This window comes from Bombina bombina, chromosome 5 (assembly GCF_027579735.1).
Source record: "Bombina bombina isolate aBomBom1 chromosome 5, aBomBom1.pri, whole genome shotgun sequence".
Taxonomy (NCBI): Eukaryota; Metazoa; Chordata; class Amphibia; order Anura; family Bombinatoridae; genus Bombina; species Bombina bombina.
This window is the reverse complement of record NC_069503.1, coordinates 573,970,427-573,986,944: the sequence shown is the minus strand read 5'-3', so window position 1 is coordinate 573,986,944 and position 16,518 is coordinate 573,970,427. Positions and strand designations below refer to the sequence as shown.

At 38.6% G+C, this 16,518-nt stretch overlaps 1 protein-coding gene across 1 annotated transcript in view; it reads right to left on the bottom strand.

The window, feature by feature from the left end:
- The window catches only part of LOC128661561 (inter-alpha-trypsin inhibitor heavy chain H3), a 173,045-nt gene that overhangs the window by 23,745 nt on the left and 132,782 nt on the right, over positions 1–16,518 (bottom strand). The window contains exons 17-18 of the mRNA XM_053715804.1: positions 10,256–10,369; positions 1,763–1,970 (exon numbers count right to left, since the gene is read on the bottom strand). Of these exons, the coding sequence (XP_053571779.1) occupies positions 1,763–1,970; positions 10,256–10,369 (322 nt within the window). The remainder of the gene's footprint in view (positions 1–1,762; positions 1,971–10,255; positions 10,370–16,518) is intronic.

Below are 16,518 nucleotides of genomic sequence, written 5' to 3'. Positions count from 1 at the left end.
AAAAAAAATCTAACATTACCAAAAAAAACACACTAAAATTACGAAAAATAAAAAAACACTAAGATTACAGAAAATAATAATCTTAATTATCCAAAATAATAAAAATTACACCTAATCTAATAGCCCTATAAAAGCAAAAAGCCCCCACAAAATAAAAACACCCCCTAACCTAATAATAAACTACCAGTAGCCCTTAAAAAATTACAAAGTCCCCCCAACCAAAATAAAAAAACCTAAGTCTAATAAAAACCTAAGCTACCCATTGCCCCTAAAGGGGCATTTGTATGGGCATTGCCCTAAAAAGGGCGATCAGCTCTTTTACAATCAGCTCTTTTACTGCCAGTGCCCATTAAAATAAAAAAATCCCTAATCTAAAAAAAATACCCACCCCAAAAAATAAAAAAAAGACCTAACACTAACCCCAGAAAATCTACTCACAGTTCCTGAAGTCCGGACATCCATCTTCATCCAGGTGGCAACATATTCTTCTATCGCGGGGGCTTCTTCTATCTTCATCCCGTTGGCATGGAGCTGAGAAGAACCGGCAGCGACGACGACGATGACATTCAGCGCGGAGCCTCCTCTTCATGCGATCACCGCCACACACTGAAGCTTGAATGGAAGGTACCCCTTTTATATTGAGGTACCGTTGCATTCCTATTGTCTAAAAAATTCAAAACAGCCAATAGGATGAGAGCTGCTTAAATCCTATTGGCTGATTGGAATAGCCTATAGGATTTACATAGCTCTCATCCTATTGGCTAATTTGAAATGTTCAGCCAATGGGAATGCAAGGTACCCCAATATAAAACGGGTACCTTGCATTCAATCTTCAGTGTGCGGTGGACAATCGCATGATGAGGAGGCTCTACTTTGGATGTCCGCTCCGTCGCTGACCATAACTACTGGTCTCAGATTTCGCAATGGATTGTGTCAGTATAGGCCATAATGCAAGCATTTTAGCCGAAACGCACAACCTGTAATCCTGTACTCAAAAGTAATTTTTTGAGTGCAGAATGGATCGTTGCGTTACAGGCTAAAATGTTTGCGTTATAGCCATACCACAGCGACTTGTAATATGGGAGACATGCCATTCCACGTGCAATGGCCAATTTTTCAGCGGTATAGCTGTACCGCAAAACTTGTAATTTTGCCGTTTGTGAGGAAAACAAAATATGCCTAATGTAAGGGCTATTTGACCCCTTGGCAATTAATACACACTGGTATCTATATTAAATAAGTACTTTTGGTATCTCTTAATAGTATAACGTAATACTGTGGTTGTTGTACAAAGTAGGTATGAGATAAAAATAGAATTGTTTTGCCCAGTACGCGTATATAACAGTCTGCAACCTACTGTACATAAGCATATGGGGACAATTATTTTAATGTAAACAAGTAAGCAATTCACCATAATGTCAAGGTTCTATTCTTTTATATTTTTGTTTTGCATCTCAGACAGTAAGTTTCACTCTTCAACACTGCTTTATCCATTCCTTTGTTTTATATAGCATGTTTGCTTGTTTTTGTGTTGTTTTTTTTTATTGATAAATTATTATTTTATTTAGTTATCATAAGAGAAGAATAACTGGGATAAGCTATAAAACAGGAACATGTCTCTTTCTTTTATTCTTTTTTTTTTCCTAAAAAAGTTAGTAGTCTTTAGGATAAACATTTAAATGGAATAGCAAATTTTGAGTCTTTTTTTAATTTATATTTATATTGACCAGCAATTGCCATTTTCAAATAAAAATGTATTTACCTTCCCTCACTGATAGATGCGGTTTCAAGCCAAGAGAAAGACATCTTCTTTTTGCCCTTTTTAATGGTGATCAACCGAGTATTCACTTCTATGTGCAAATCCATTTTTTTATTAACAATACCAAGTTTTCCAAAGTAGGTTTCATTTGATGACAATTTAGAGTTATTTGTTTTCTTGTTTCCAATAAGTTCCCCATTTACTGCAATACCTAAAAAGATACAGATGACAGTAAAAATATGCATTTATAATGGATTCTTAACAGTACTGAAACTATAAAGTATGAATCCCCTATATCACAACATAGTATCTGCATAGAAGATTATTGAAAGAGATTGTGCCTTTGTGACCAAGTTTCTTTTTTACAAAACTATTTTTATTAAGAGAGAGACTCAGAGCATTACAACAGACATTATACAACCAGTGGTGTCATACAGAGTCCAACAATTATGAAATTGTGGTGTCTGGCATGCACATATTTGTCAATCGTATTTAGAATTTATTGTACAATAACAAGACATTCTGAGTTCTGTCGCTCTCTCTGTACTCAGGAATCGTGAGCACATCAAACTCCGAGTTCTCTATCATTTTTCTTTTTATTTATTAACCCTCCTTAACTAACTAAACCAAACTCTAACTTGGTCTCTGTGGCTTAAACCGTCAATTGTGTAAAGCTACCCACGTTACATAATACACCAATTTCCCTTCAGTTGTTCCTCTAAGATGTATGGAGCTGTGACAAATGGTGCCACTACGTGTCTTTGCAGGCTAACAGCCAGGGCGAGTATATACTTTTCCCATTTTTTTTAAAAACAGTCGGATGCGAACTGATACCTCACCCTTAACATCCGCCTGTTCAATAAACAACTGTTTAGTCAATGACAACTTGAGAAGTTGCAACGTTGGTGCCTTGTCATTCAACCATAGTTTCAAAATAAGTTTCCTGACCAATAACAGTACACTATTAATTAGTCTACTGCGACCAGCACCCTCCTCACCTCTTGTCAAAAGTAAAATCCCTTCCCAGTCTAACGTAACCTCTATTCCCAGCACCTTCTGCAGCCAATACTCAATCTGTTTTTTTTCAGAACCTAACTAGCTTGGGGCAGCGCCAAAACAGATGCTCATAAGATGGATAGGGATGTAAACATTTCCTACATATATTGGTCTCTGGATGTGTCCACTTAGCCCATTGTCTTGGGGTGATGTATGCCCTATGCAGCAACTTTTATTGTGTCTCTCTTAGATGTGCTGATATTGTGGCGGCCCTGACTCAAAACTCAAAATTACATCCTCCTTTCTCAGGGTAATCTGATCCCCATCTCTCCACTGCTGTGTCATTTTATCTAACACTTCGTCTGATTTAGCTGCCATTGGGAGATTGTACTGGAATGTTATAGAGCTGTACCCTTGTTTCCCTAGTGAGTGCAGCGTGTCCCACTGTGAGGTATCCCAGATGGAGTCGTCTAATCTGATCAAAGAGTTAACCTGTAGATATGCAAAATACTTCTGTTGCGGAATCTGGTATTTTTCCTTAAGCTGGTCAAAAGACAGAATGCTTTTGTTTACCTTTTCAAGTAGTTGACCCACTAACCTGAGGCCCTTTAGCTCCCACTGTCTCTACAGCCCTCCCGTGATGCCAGGGATGAATTCCATGTTTCCTCTAATTGGCTTTAATTTGGTGCCTGAGCCCTTCCTACCCCATTCTTTCTTCATTTTTTTTCCAAGCTAGGATTGGTCCCTTGAAAACTAAGTTATTCTTAACATGGTCCGGGAGTTGTGCCAACTCAAGATACGGGAGAGATGTGAATGCAATTGGAGAAGTGATCCCTTCCTCTAGTCCCTGATGTGTAAATTTATCCAGCCCTGTCAACCAGTCAAGTGCTATTTTAGAGAGCGCTGCCCAGTTATACCACCTCACGTTAGGCAGTTTTAGCCCTCCCTGGTATGTGGGATTAAAAAGTTTATACATTCCTATTTGTTTCTTTTTATCTTGCCATAGGAATCTCGAGTATGCTGAGTGTGTCGCAGTAACATCCCTGTGACTAAGCAATAGAGGAAGCGCCTGTAACACGAAAAGCAGCCGAGGAAAGACCACCATTGTTATGATGCTTACCCGACCCATAAGAGACAATGGTAGATGTTGCCATTTTTCAAGGTCTCTTCAGTATTTCGAATTACAGGGGTGATATTAAGTGTGTACCATTGAGAGGGGTTTGCGGCTATTTGAATACCTAGATATCTAAATGAGTGTGTGGCTATCTGAAACTGTAAGTCTAGTTTCGACCCCTTGTTTCCCTGGCGCAGCCAGAGCAACTCTGACTTGTCCACATTAATTTGAAAACCAGAGAAACTACCAATTTTCTATATCTGCCATTATTAGCGGGATGATTGCTTCTGGATTATTAACAAATAACAGCATGTCATCCGCATACAATGACATTTTACTCTCTCAGAATGTATCGGAACGCCCTCTAGCAGCTCTCTTAAGTGTATAGCCACTGACTCTAAAGCCAAATCAAATAACGGCGATAACGGGCAACCCTGCCTGGTTCCCCTCGCAAGTGAAAAAGGAGCAGACAGCTGTCCATTTACTATGAGTGAGGCTTTTGGGCGGTTATATAGTTTTCGTAACAAACATATGAAGTTGCCTTGAAAACCAAATCTCCCCAGAGCATCAAACAGGTAAGGCCACTCAACACTGTCGAACGCCTTCTCCGCGTCTAGTGACAGGAGACAGGCGTCCAACAATTCCACCCCCCCCCTTCCTCCCTTGTTCTCTGTCCAGTAATAATCAACAACTGCCAATACCCTTCTGATGTTAGTAGTTAATGTTCAATTTTTAATGAACCCCGTTTGGCCGGATGTATCACGTGGGGGAGTATGTTCGCTAATCTGTCTGCCATGATCTTAGTCAGCAATTTATAGTCGCTCTTTAACAAAGAGATCGGCCTGTAAGACCCTGGCAGTTCCTGGTCCCTCTCTGGTTTGGGTATTAGACATATATGTGCGTCTGTGAATAGGGAACTAGGGTTATTATCCGTGCTTAAATATATGTTGTACAGATCCCTAAGTACCAGTGAGAACTCTGCAAGCAGAGGTTTGTAGTACTCTATTGGAAGTCCATCTGGACCTCACGCCTTGCCCCCCGGAGAATTCTTTATGGCCTGCCTTACTTCCTGCAGCTGTATTGGTGCATTAATTTTGTCTGTCTGTTCCCTCGTGATTTGAGGCAATTTTATTCCAAAAATGTTCCTGAGTTTGCACGTCTACATCTTGGTTTTTGTATAATGTTTGATAGTATTCCTACAAGATATTTGAGATCTCAGGTGTGGTCACCACTCTGCCCTCCCCCTTATGCATGGCTTGTATATACATTCTGGGTGTGTGTGTGTTTTCACAACATTAGCCAACAATTTACCTGGTTTGTTCCCCATCCTATAGAATATCCCATGTCTGTGCGTATTGTATGCTTCCTCCAACGAGGGTAAATAGGTAATCCCTCTCTTTTTTTAACTTCATAATATGCTTTTCTCGTTTCATTTGTGGGGTTGTTGAGATAGCTACAGTAAGTGGTCGTTACCTGATTAGTCAGTCTCGTTAGCATTTGTTTTTTTCTACAATGATTAGCTGTATATGATGTTATCTCGCCCCTCATCACCGCTTTAGAAGCATGCCAATATAGATCTTCCCTACACTTAACCTCTGCATTATGTGTGACATAATCATTCCATGCAGTTTGTAGGTGCTTTTTAAAGTCCGGACTGTGAGCTAGAAACTTTGGGAAATTCCATGAAGTCTTATGTGTTCTGTCCAGGGCCTCCCCTATTGTCAACCATATTGGTGCGTGATCCGAAATCACTATTATGGATAAGCCTACATATATCACGTTAGGTCAAGGTTCCTAACGACTTATTGCAGAAATCTTTCATTGATTGAGAAAGCACCATTTTCTGGTTTGGCAACATTTACATCAGAAATCAAGAAGAACACTGTCGTAGCCTGAGGAAACGCGTAGAGGCGGCACTAACAACTCCTCTCAGCTTTCTAATCACCGGTGTTGCTCGGAGTATCCCTCTTTACAGGCTGAATTCATCCACGGCGTTCTGGAAGCTGTTTCGGGGATTTCAAGCTACAAGGTGACGGACAACACACCCTTGACATCCGGTGATATAATCTGGGACTTGTTGAATTGTGCATTTTTATTCTGTCACACTGTACGTGCGATTCACACGTTTTTAATTTCTGGATTAAATAAATGATTTTACACTTAGAGTGGGTTGCGCTCTGTGTTGCATTCTGTTTTTCAGCCACTTCCTAAGACAAGGACCGCAGCCCTGTGTCAATACTTGGAGCGGCACCCACCCTTCACAGCAACTTTGGGAAGTATTGTTATTCCCGATATTTTTGTATATACTTTTATATTTATTTGTAACATGATTCTATGCATTGTAATCTGTATAGGTTGCTCAGTTATTCCCTATATAGAACAATTGCTCTTTTCATGTATGGAGCATTGATTTTTCTGCCATTTAGTGGCGCATAGGAGTTTTATATTCTAATTTGTTCTATCTAGTATTAAGATAGTTTATCATTTTCTTATCCTGTCTTTCATGTTATAGTTAGTTTGATATACCATATTATAATATATGGGTTTGTTCTAAATAGGGTATTTTCCATCTAGTGAATTTAGAAACTTTTATATATTTATCAACTGATTCAAGTAGAGAAGCGCAGCTTTTTTGGGTTCACCATTTCTTTTGTTATCTATCACGTTAGCATTGTCCATTGGGGTGGTGAGAAAGTAATCTATCCTCGACAATATATGAAACGTCTTAGACAAACATGTATAGTCTCTATTATCAGCTATCTATGAGGTTGAAAGTAAGTTTGATGTTGGCAATAGTAATCTGTGCGGTCATTTTTACTGTCCCTCTTTGCCCCCCCTTAGACCTGGTAGGATCCCTAAAACGGTCTAGTGGTGACTCTTGCTACATTAAAGTCCCCCCCTAATTATTAATGGTGAGTTTGCTGTAGCTAGTAGGGTGTCTTGCAGGTGCTGCCAAAAATTTGTTACAATTATTTTGACCATACACATTACATAAATGATATGTTACCCCAAAACAATATTTCCAGCAAAATATATCTTCCCTCAGCATCTATTATTTCTTTGATCACATTGATATTTAGGCCTTTTCTAAACAATACTGCTACTCCCCTCTTTCTTCTTGTATCCGGTGTATAAATCACCCTCTCCACCCAACCTCTTTGCAGTTTGGCATGTTCCAACTCTGTGTGGTGTGTTTCCTGTAGGAGGACCACATCTGCCTGCATTCTTTTGAGGTGTGTTAAGATCATAGATCTCTTTGCAGGAGATGTGATCCCCCCCACGTTCCACGCCACTATCTTTAATTTACAGTTCGTCCCCATCTATGTAGTTAACTGTGGGTCTTTCCAACTGGACAAACACATATATGAACATTAGAGCAATGGGGCTACAGGCAGTCATAACATCAGAATAATATAACATAGCGTATCCACAAAGGATGCACACACTAGACATTTCCACTTGGTTCCCCTCCCAATATTTCGAGTAAGTTAGAGCCCTTTTTAGCTGGGCATGTATACATAATTTTCTTAGAGCCTCAGGGTCACAAGCAGTCAAGACTGTGGAATGGTAGATCATGACATAAACATAAATGATACACAAAACATACAGTACATTACCACATGGTACCCATTCCAATATCCTGAACCAATGTCCCAGTCCATATTGTCCCAAAGATTTCTATTCTGGTCCTCTAATGGGAGCCTAGAGGGGATGTTGATATTCGCTTCAGCATGTTTCCTTACCACCAGGAGGGTCCACAACCATGTCACAGCAACCATTATCAAAAGTGCAACAAACACCAAAACAACAAACACTAAAACAAACTGTAAACCAATCTATGTGAAACAATGTTCCGGGTTTGTCCAGATGTTTCGCCTGACCCTTGTGAATAATCTGCTTACAGGAGCCATCCATGTATCTCTCTCCTCCTTCACTCCAAGCCTGGAGTCTTTTCCTGATGAGATCTTATATAAATCCTTTAAGGGTATCTAGGCCTGGTCAAGCTTCTGAGTTCCCTTTCAATCTTTCATCTCTATTCAAAAATAGCTGCAACTCTTTAGGGGATGCAAAGAATCTTGGACCGCTGAGGGTCTGTAGCTGCAGCCTGGCAGGGTATAGCAGTGTGACCCTGCACCTTTCTCCATATAGCCTTTTGCAATATGGAGCAAATTCCTTCCGCCTACGTGCCACTTCAGAAGAAAAGTCCTGAAATAGGAGTCATTTTTATCTTGATACTGCAAATCTTTTTGTTGACAGTAAGCCTGTAGAATGGCCAGCTTTGTCTGATAATTAAGTAATTTAAATATCACTTGTCTTGGGCCCAGGCGGTCTGTGGTTGAATTCTCTGTGCCAATTCGATGCACACGCTCCACCACTATTGGCAACGCTGCAGCAGGAATGTTTAACAGGATCGGCAGTTGTCTCTGTACAAATTCCATGAGATCCTTGTTGAAAACCAATTCCAGCAAACCCACCAGCCGCAGATTATTGCGGCAGGACCGATTCTCCAGATCCTCTATTTTATCTGTGAGGAACTTTACCTGCCTGTCCAATCTCGGTACTGTGGCCTGAGTTTCATTGGCCCTGTCTTCCACTTCTGATATGCGCTGCTCTGCATGCCCCAAATGTTGTGAGAATTGTTTGACCTCAGATGCCAAAGCATCCACCCCAGTCTGCAACTGATCCATCTTGGGCAAGAATAGGGCTGTCATTTGTGTCACTATGGGGTGCGTGGCATCTGCGGGCGCTTCTTCTATCAGTTTAGCAGTATGAGTAATCAATGCAGCATAAATAACACAGGTAATGTTGTTCTGTAAGCTACAGCGGGCCCTGTAGTTGCTACTAGCGGTTTACGTTGTGAGCAGGTTTATTAGTTAATATCAATGGTATTCTCAATGACCGTTACTAACAGTGTCCCTCTTGCTTCAATTAGTAAGCGTTGGCAGCCTATTCTAAGCAGGCACCCAAAAGGAACTATTATTTGAGAACACTATCAGTTAGACAAGGGTAAGCAGGTTAAAAACGGCAGACAGGAGAGACAGAGCTACTCCTGGGTCCAGCAGCTCCCCAACATCACTGCCACTAAATAAACCTATTAACCCCTAAATCTCTGGCCTCCCACATCGCCACTACTAAATAAACTTATTAACCTCTAAACCTCCGGCCTCCCACATCGTTACCACTAAATAACCTATTAACCCCTAAACTGCCAGCCCCCACATCGCAAAACACTAAATTAAACTATTAATCTTTAAACCCTAAAACACCCCCTAACTTTAAATTAAAATTACAATATAACTATATTTAAATAAATAAAAGCTTACCTGTGAAATAAAAATAAACCTAACATTAAACTATAAATTAACCTAATCTTACTATTCTAATAAAATGAAAAAAAAAATACCAATTAAAAATCCTAAATTACAAAATAAAAAACACTAAGATTACAAAAAATAATAAATGAAATTATCAAATATAAAAAAAAATACACCTAATCTAATAGCCCTAAAAAAATAAAAAAAGCCCCCCAAAATAAAAACACCCCCCTCGTACACTGAAGCTTCAATGCAAGGTACCCATTTCAAATCAGCCAATAGGATGAGAGCTACTGAAATCCTATTGGCTGATTTGAACAGACTTTTTTATATATATATATATAATTTTATATATATTCTGCAGTAAAGGATCCGCCCTTAGCCCCCAAACTCCCTGACCCCCCAAACAGCTCTCTAACCCTCCACCTACTTGCCGCCATCTTGGATACTGGCAGCAGTCTGCCAGTACCCAGTTTGCTAAAAAATTAGGCTTTTTTTTATAATTTAAAAAAAAAAAAAAAATTCTGTAGTGTAGCTTCCCTGCCTTAATACCCTACCCCTCTCCCCCCTCCCAGATCCCTTTCCCAACACTTATCCCCCCCTCTTCCTCCTTCCCATTCACTAAACATTTGCCGTAGTGTAGTGGTCCCACCCGCTCCCGCCCTCTCATGCTCGCTATGCCCCCTCACGCTCGCTCCCACTCTCTCAAGCTTGCTCCCGGACCTCTCATCAACGCTCACTGGATCTCCACCAGCGATGGGCCGCCCACCTGCTTCCCTCCTATCCCTCCCACGCCACCAATGATCGGCACCATTGCTGGCCGATGCAGAGAGGACCACAGAGTTTTTCATCATTACATACTGTTTCTTAGTTAAATATATGTATTTCTATTTATTTTGGTATTTATGTTTTTCTTTACCTATTTGCCTGTCAATATTTATCATCCATCTGTCTGTCTGTCTGTCTCTTTCTGTATATGTATGTAGTAATGTTTCTTAAGTATTCTTTTACCCATCACAAACTAAATTCATCTAAAAAATGCAATTTTAGTTGTATTAAGATTTATCTTACCTAGCGTTGGGTCATTTACAAGACTGAACACCATGCCTTCATTCCCTTGGATATTAAAGCAGAGAGCGTCATTCTTCTTTGGCACTCGAATAATGAAGTGAGGGTCAGAATCAACTGTAAATATTATAAAACAATGACATTTTATAACAGGCGCACATATTAAAGGTACATTCTAGTGAACAATATGCTGGAGCTGTAAAATGTTTATTGTTTTGCAAAAATTTTGAATTCACATCAAGTTAAAATGGGCGTTTTAACTCACAGATCATCCACTATTCCCCAGATTGTCATTTAAACTTTGAAGATGATTTTATACAATTCAATATTTGCAAAATTTTCAAAAAAATGTTTTAATTGAAATGTCACAATAAAATTATATAATGATCTTGGCATTTAAGTAATTGTCTAATTAAGAACTAGACTACGAATGGCCTGCTAACTGTTGCACATGAGCAAAAAGGGGTTTATCAAGGCTCTTTGCACGCGTCATAGTTGAAAGTAAACATGTTCACTCAAGCGCAATAACTTCAGAGCTTTGGTTAACTGTTACGCTCCACAAAAAGTTGCACAAAACACATCAAAAATACATTGGAAAGTAGTTACACTAATAATAAAACTATCTAATAAAAAGTATTTTAAAAAATTGCAATAAAAAAGTTATAAGGGTTCAAAGATAATAGGTCTCAGGTGTTAGAAAACAAAAGGCTTGCAAAGAGCTTTAACATAGAGATGTATATATATATATATATATATATATATATATATATATATATATATATATATATATATATATATATATATATATATATATATATATGTATAAATTCATTAAAATTATGGTGGAGATAAAAAATCTGAGATTAAAATCCTCCATGTCTCAAAAGTAAATCAATACATTTTTGCATAGGAGAATAACACATCCAGGCAAGTTCCCCCGCTTGCTTTTCCCCAGTAAAACTCCATGTACATTGTTACCAATGCACAAGAGGATTCTGGGTAACATATGCAAATTGGATATGCAAAATCTCAGATTTTTTGCTTCAAATACTGTTTTAGCACAGCGATCCCTTAATAGGGTTTCTGTATTGCTGCAATCACCCTATAAAGGGATCGCTGTGTTAAAACAGTATTTAAAGCAACAAATCTGAGATTTTGTATATCTAATTTGCATATCTTATCCTGAATCCTCTTGTGCCAACCGTGCTAATCCCCACGGTTGGCATCTGTGTCTCCAGGGTTATCAAAATAGCAGGCACAAACAGGGTATTCCAAAAATTCCTTTAATTCACAAGAAGTGTATCCAGGGCCTGAACCCAAACGTTTCAACTCTCACAGGAGCCTTTGTCAATGGAAGCCGTGCAGACATAGTGAGTAACCCCAGGACCCACACCTAAATACCATCTTACCAATCAGCCACGTCCAGTCAGACGATCAGGACTGGCCATGCCCACTCCCCACCTGGAAAACACACATCACGCCAGGCAGCGGAAGATGACGTCATCTAGCCGCATCCACCTGGTCCGGCCCTAACGCGACAGGTTACCATAGTGAGAACCCAAACCAGCAAACATCAGCGGTTTATACGATGCAGAGAGTAGGCGCAGTCACGGATCACTGACAGTCAGAGATGACAGCTGTCAGAAAAAAACATACATAGTTATACATAATCACTACAATAGGTTTAAAACTAAATACAGCGTAACCAATCAGGACTATAATGTCCTATGCACAGAGTTACCATCTATACCCCTACGGTATCAAGGTAACCCATGTGCCACCCTATTATCTATAACCTTTAACAATAGACTAAAGTGCACACACTCAAAGAGCACACCAAACCAAGGATTACTGTATATGCTCAAAACTGCATGACACAAGGAGTAGGTAGAAACTCGGCAGACGACTCCCACTGTTCATCACTGTGGTTTATAGCAACAACCAAAGTCAATATTTGTATTAAGTCCTCAGGGGGTAACCGCATCAAGGTTGAAAATCCATTGGGCTTCCAGACATAATAAGGCTTGTGCCCTATTACAAACACATCTGAGCCGAGGAACATGATCAATGAGCATTGTTCTGAGGGATGTAACCGCATGTCCCGCGACCAGAAAATGCTGAGTCACCGGCTGTTCTAAACGAACCCTTATCCAGCACTTGCCATATAGATGTTTTATGGTTGGCCAGCCGTTCCCTAAAGGACGTCACCGTCTTTCCAATGTAATAAAGGGATCATGGGCAGATTATAGCATATGCAACAAATTCAGAGGTGCATGTCAGTCTGTTTTTAATGGTAAAGCGCTTGTTAGTGTGAGGATGATGGAACGTATTACCAGTGATTAAACTGGTACAAGTCACACAATTTGCTCAGAACAGTCGGTGGCTCTGCATTTTCTGGCCGCGGGGCATGCGGTTTCATCCCTCAGAACAATGTTCATTGATCATGTTCCTCGGCCAAGACGTGGTGGTAATAGGGCACAAGTCTTATTACGTCTGGAAGCCTGATGGATTTTCAATACAAATATTGACTTTGGTTGTTAAACCACAGTGATGAACAGTGGGAGTCGTCTGCAGAGTTTCTACCTACTACTTGTGTCATGCAGTTTTCAGCATATAATCCTTGGTTTGGTGTGCTCTTGGAGTGTGTGCCCTTTAGTCTATTGTTAAAGGTTATAGATAATAGGGTGGCACATGGGTTACCTTGATACCGTAGGGGTATAGATGGTAACTCTGTGCACAGGACATTATAGTACTGATTGGTTACGCTGTATTTAGTTTTAAACCTATTGTTGTTTTAGATGATGTATTTGTCTGTATTTTGTGCAATCTGCACGGTCACTTATTATCACCTTGTGAATGTTTTTAGATAGATAGATACACTGGTAGTATTGATTATGTATAACTATGTACAGTTTTTTTTCTGACAGCTGTCATCTCTGACTGTCAGTGATCCGTGACTGCGCCTACTCTCTGCATCGTATAAACCGCTGATGTTTGCTCGTTTGGGTTTGGTATGGTAACCTGTCGCATTAGTGCCGGACCAGGTGGATGCAGCTAGATGACGTCATCTTCCCCTGCCTGTTCCGGCTGCACGTGATGTGTGTTTTCCAGGTGGGGAGTGGGCGTGCACGGTCCTGACCGTCTGACTGGACGTGGCTGATTGGTAAGACAGTATATATACTGTGAATATATATATATATATATATATATATATATGTTTAAATATTTATGTATACATATATAGACAATTATTTTTATGTAATATTAGTACATCTCAGGAGTGTCCTCCAATAAATATTAGTACAATTTATGGATTATGAATATTAAAACTATTGTAAGCAATACCTCCAATTAAAATAGTAGAACCTTAGCAGTACACTCAAGCTAAATTTATCTCTGTAGTGTACTCCAAAATAACACTGTTGAGATGTTCAGCAATTAATGACAATACAATTACTATTACATTTCAATATTTAATCCCTAATTAAAATAATTTCTAAGTTCTTGATCGGGTATTTTTTATAAACACGGTGACTATATTTATGCAGTAAACAGAATATCACTTATGACCAGATATATATGATAGATTATTACAATATTAAAATATAAAGCAAGCTATAGAAATATTTAGATTCATTAATATTCAATTAAATCGTCTGTTATCCTGGTTATGGCCACAATATTATTTAGAAACTAACCTTTACTCAAAATGAATTTAAAGTATCACAATTCGATTTTACTAGAACAGTTTATTATTAGCCAGTAACATTACCCAGGAAATAATATGTGTATATATAGCTTTACAGCAAAGAAAGGGGGCGCTAGTGATAATACAGATAATAATGTTAATCTATATACTCTTTTAAAAAATACAGATTAGTAATTGTGTTTACAATACAAATAGCTAAAAAAAATAAAAATAAAATACAACAAAATAAAATCCCCTCTAAATGAGAGAAATCTAAATATAAATTCAAAATCAAGGCAAAAATAAGTCCTTTTCAAAACCAAGTGGAAAATTCCTGTGGTGGCTGCCTCCTCCTCGCCGACTGGTCCGGGTATAACTATGAGGAATAGAAGAAAATAGAGGGGCGCCTCATGTGTAGGATCAACAGATATAAAAGCCAGTAATAATAGTAGTAGAGCCAAATGGGTACTCACACACTTCACAAGCACACCAATGTGCTGGTAGTAGCAGGCTGCAGATTCAAATAGGTGTGGCAGCTCACCTCTCAGGTAGTACTATAATGCTGGAGATGGAATAGGAGACACAGAGAAAAAAAGCACTACATGTGCAGACTGTTAAAAATATAACAAACAATATTTTCAGTGGTACAGATGGTTACTCACATACTCCATGAGCACACTTATGTGCTGGTAGAAACAAGCTGCAGATTTTAGGCAGGTGTAGCAGCTCACCCCAAATCAGATATCTTGATGCTGTAATCAAATGGATCCAATAGGTAACACAAAGTCACAAAAAGGTAGAGAGACTCTTATGTATCAGCAGGGCAGTAGGTAGGTAAAGATATCCACTCAAAGGCGTATTTCCAGTAAAATACAAATATTTATTAAAAACAAAAGTTAAAAAACACAACAGAACAATTGCTGTGTTGGGTGGATAAAAAAGGGGTTCACATTATTATTGGGGTAATTGTGAACCCCTTTTTTATCCACCCAACACAGCAATTGTTCTGTTGTATTTTTTAACTTTTGTTTTTAATAAATATTTGTATTTTACTGGAAATACGCATTTGAGTGGATATCTTTACCTACCTACTGCCCTGCTGATACATAAGAGTCTCTCTACCTTTTTGTGACTTTGTGTTACCTATTGGAGCCATTTGATTACAGCATCAAGAAATCTGATTTGGGGTGAGCTGCTACACCTGCCTAAAATCTGCATCTTGTTTCTACCAGCACATAAGTGTGCTCATGGAGTATGTGAGTAACCATCTGTACCACTGAAAATATTGTCAGTTATATTTTTAACAGTCTGCACATGTAGTGCTTTTTTTCTCTGTGTCTCCTATTCCATCTCCAGCATTATAGTACTACCTGAGAGGTGAGCTGCCACACCTATTTGAATCTGCAGCCTGCTACTACCAGCACATTGGTGTGCTTGTGAAGTGTGTGAGTACCCATTTGGCTCTACTACTATTATTACTGGCTTTTATATCTGTTGAGTCTACACATGAGGCGCTCCTCTATTTTCTTCTATTCCTCCAGGAAATAATATGACTGATTTAACAACGTTTGGCTAACTAATATAGGCCAAATATTACAATTAAAGTCTTAGCTTAACTCCAACAAATCTAATGGAATTTCCAGGAGGTATAATTCAACTACCTAGGCCAAATAGTCTTATGTAACTTCAATTAATCAACCACAGAGATTTATACATTAATAGCAAATTAATATATCAATCAGTACAGCATTAATAAGTCGAATCTAGCCACAATAGTACAATTTCTAAAATATATCACACTAACTTAAAATGAATTTATGAGTATTAATGCATAACCCTTTTTCTCAATAGTAAATTTACTTAGTGCAAATATAATTATTATCTAGAATACCCTGGTCTAATTAATATTACATTATAAATATAAGGTACACTTTTAAATCACAGCTTCAGCTATTACACTACTGCTATAAAGAGCTTTTAAGCTGTAGTACCTATTAAAATATGTAATCACTATATGTTACCAGTTAGCAAATAGCAAGGGTCTTCATTGTCATATCAGGAAGGTATATACAATTTTCAAGAGAATAAGGTAGAACATTATTTCTCTGAAATCCACAAGAGAGGGTTCCAACAAGGTCAATAGGCTCTGTCCACCAGAATCTGTGTAAGCAAAAAAAAAAGAAAAAGCTCTTCTCTTCCAATGTGTAGCGCTTATGTCTCTAACATAGCTCCTCCCTTCATTCTTAAATCACCCAATGAGAACACAGGGGCGGGACCGACTGCTGTCATAGGCCACTTGCCTTTTTGCATCTGGTAGCTTAATTCCCTCAAATTTAAATACCTTTGGCTGCATTACTCGGTTCAGCCACTGGTGAGCACAGGACCTTGAATGAGAAATTTTATTTTTCTATCAAATACATTTTTTCTCAAATACAGAAGTGCAATTTTTCTTATATACTTTTATAAAGTGTCCATTTAAATACACTTATGATTTCATAGTTTAAATAAAACATTGGGTCATAGTATATGGCCTATTTAATTTGACTGAGTGTATTTATATACTTAATGTTAGATATGT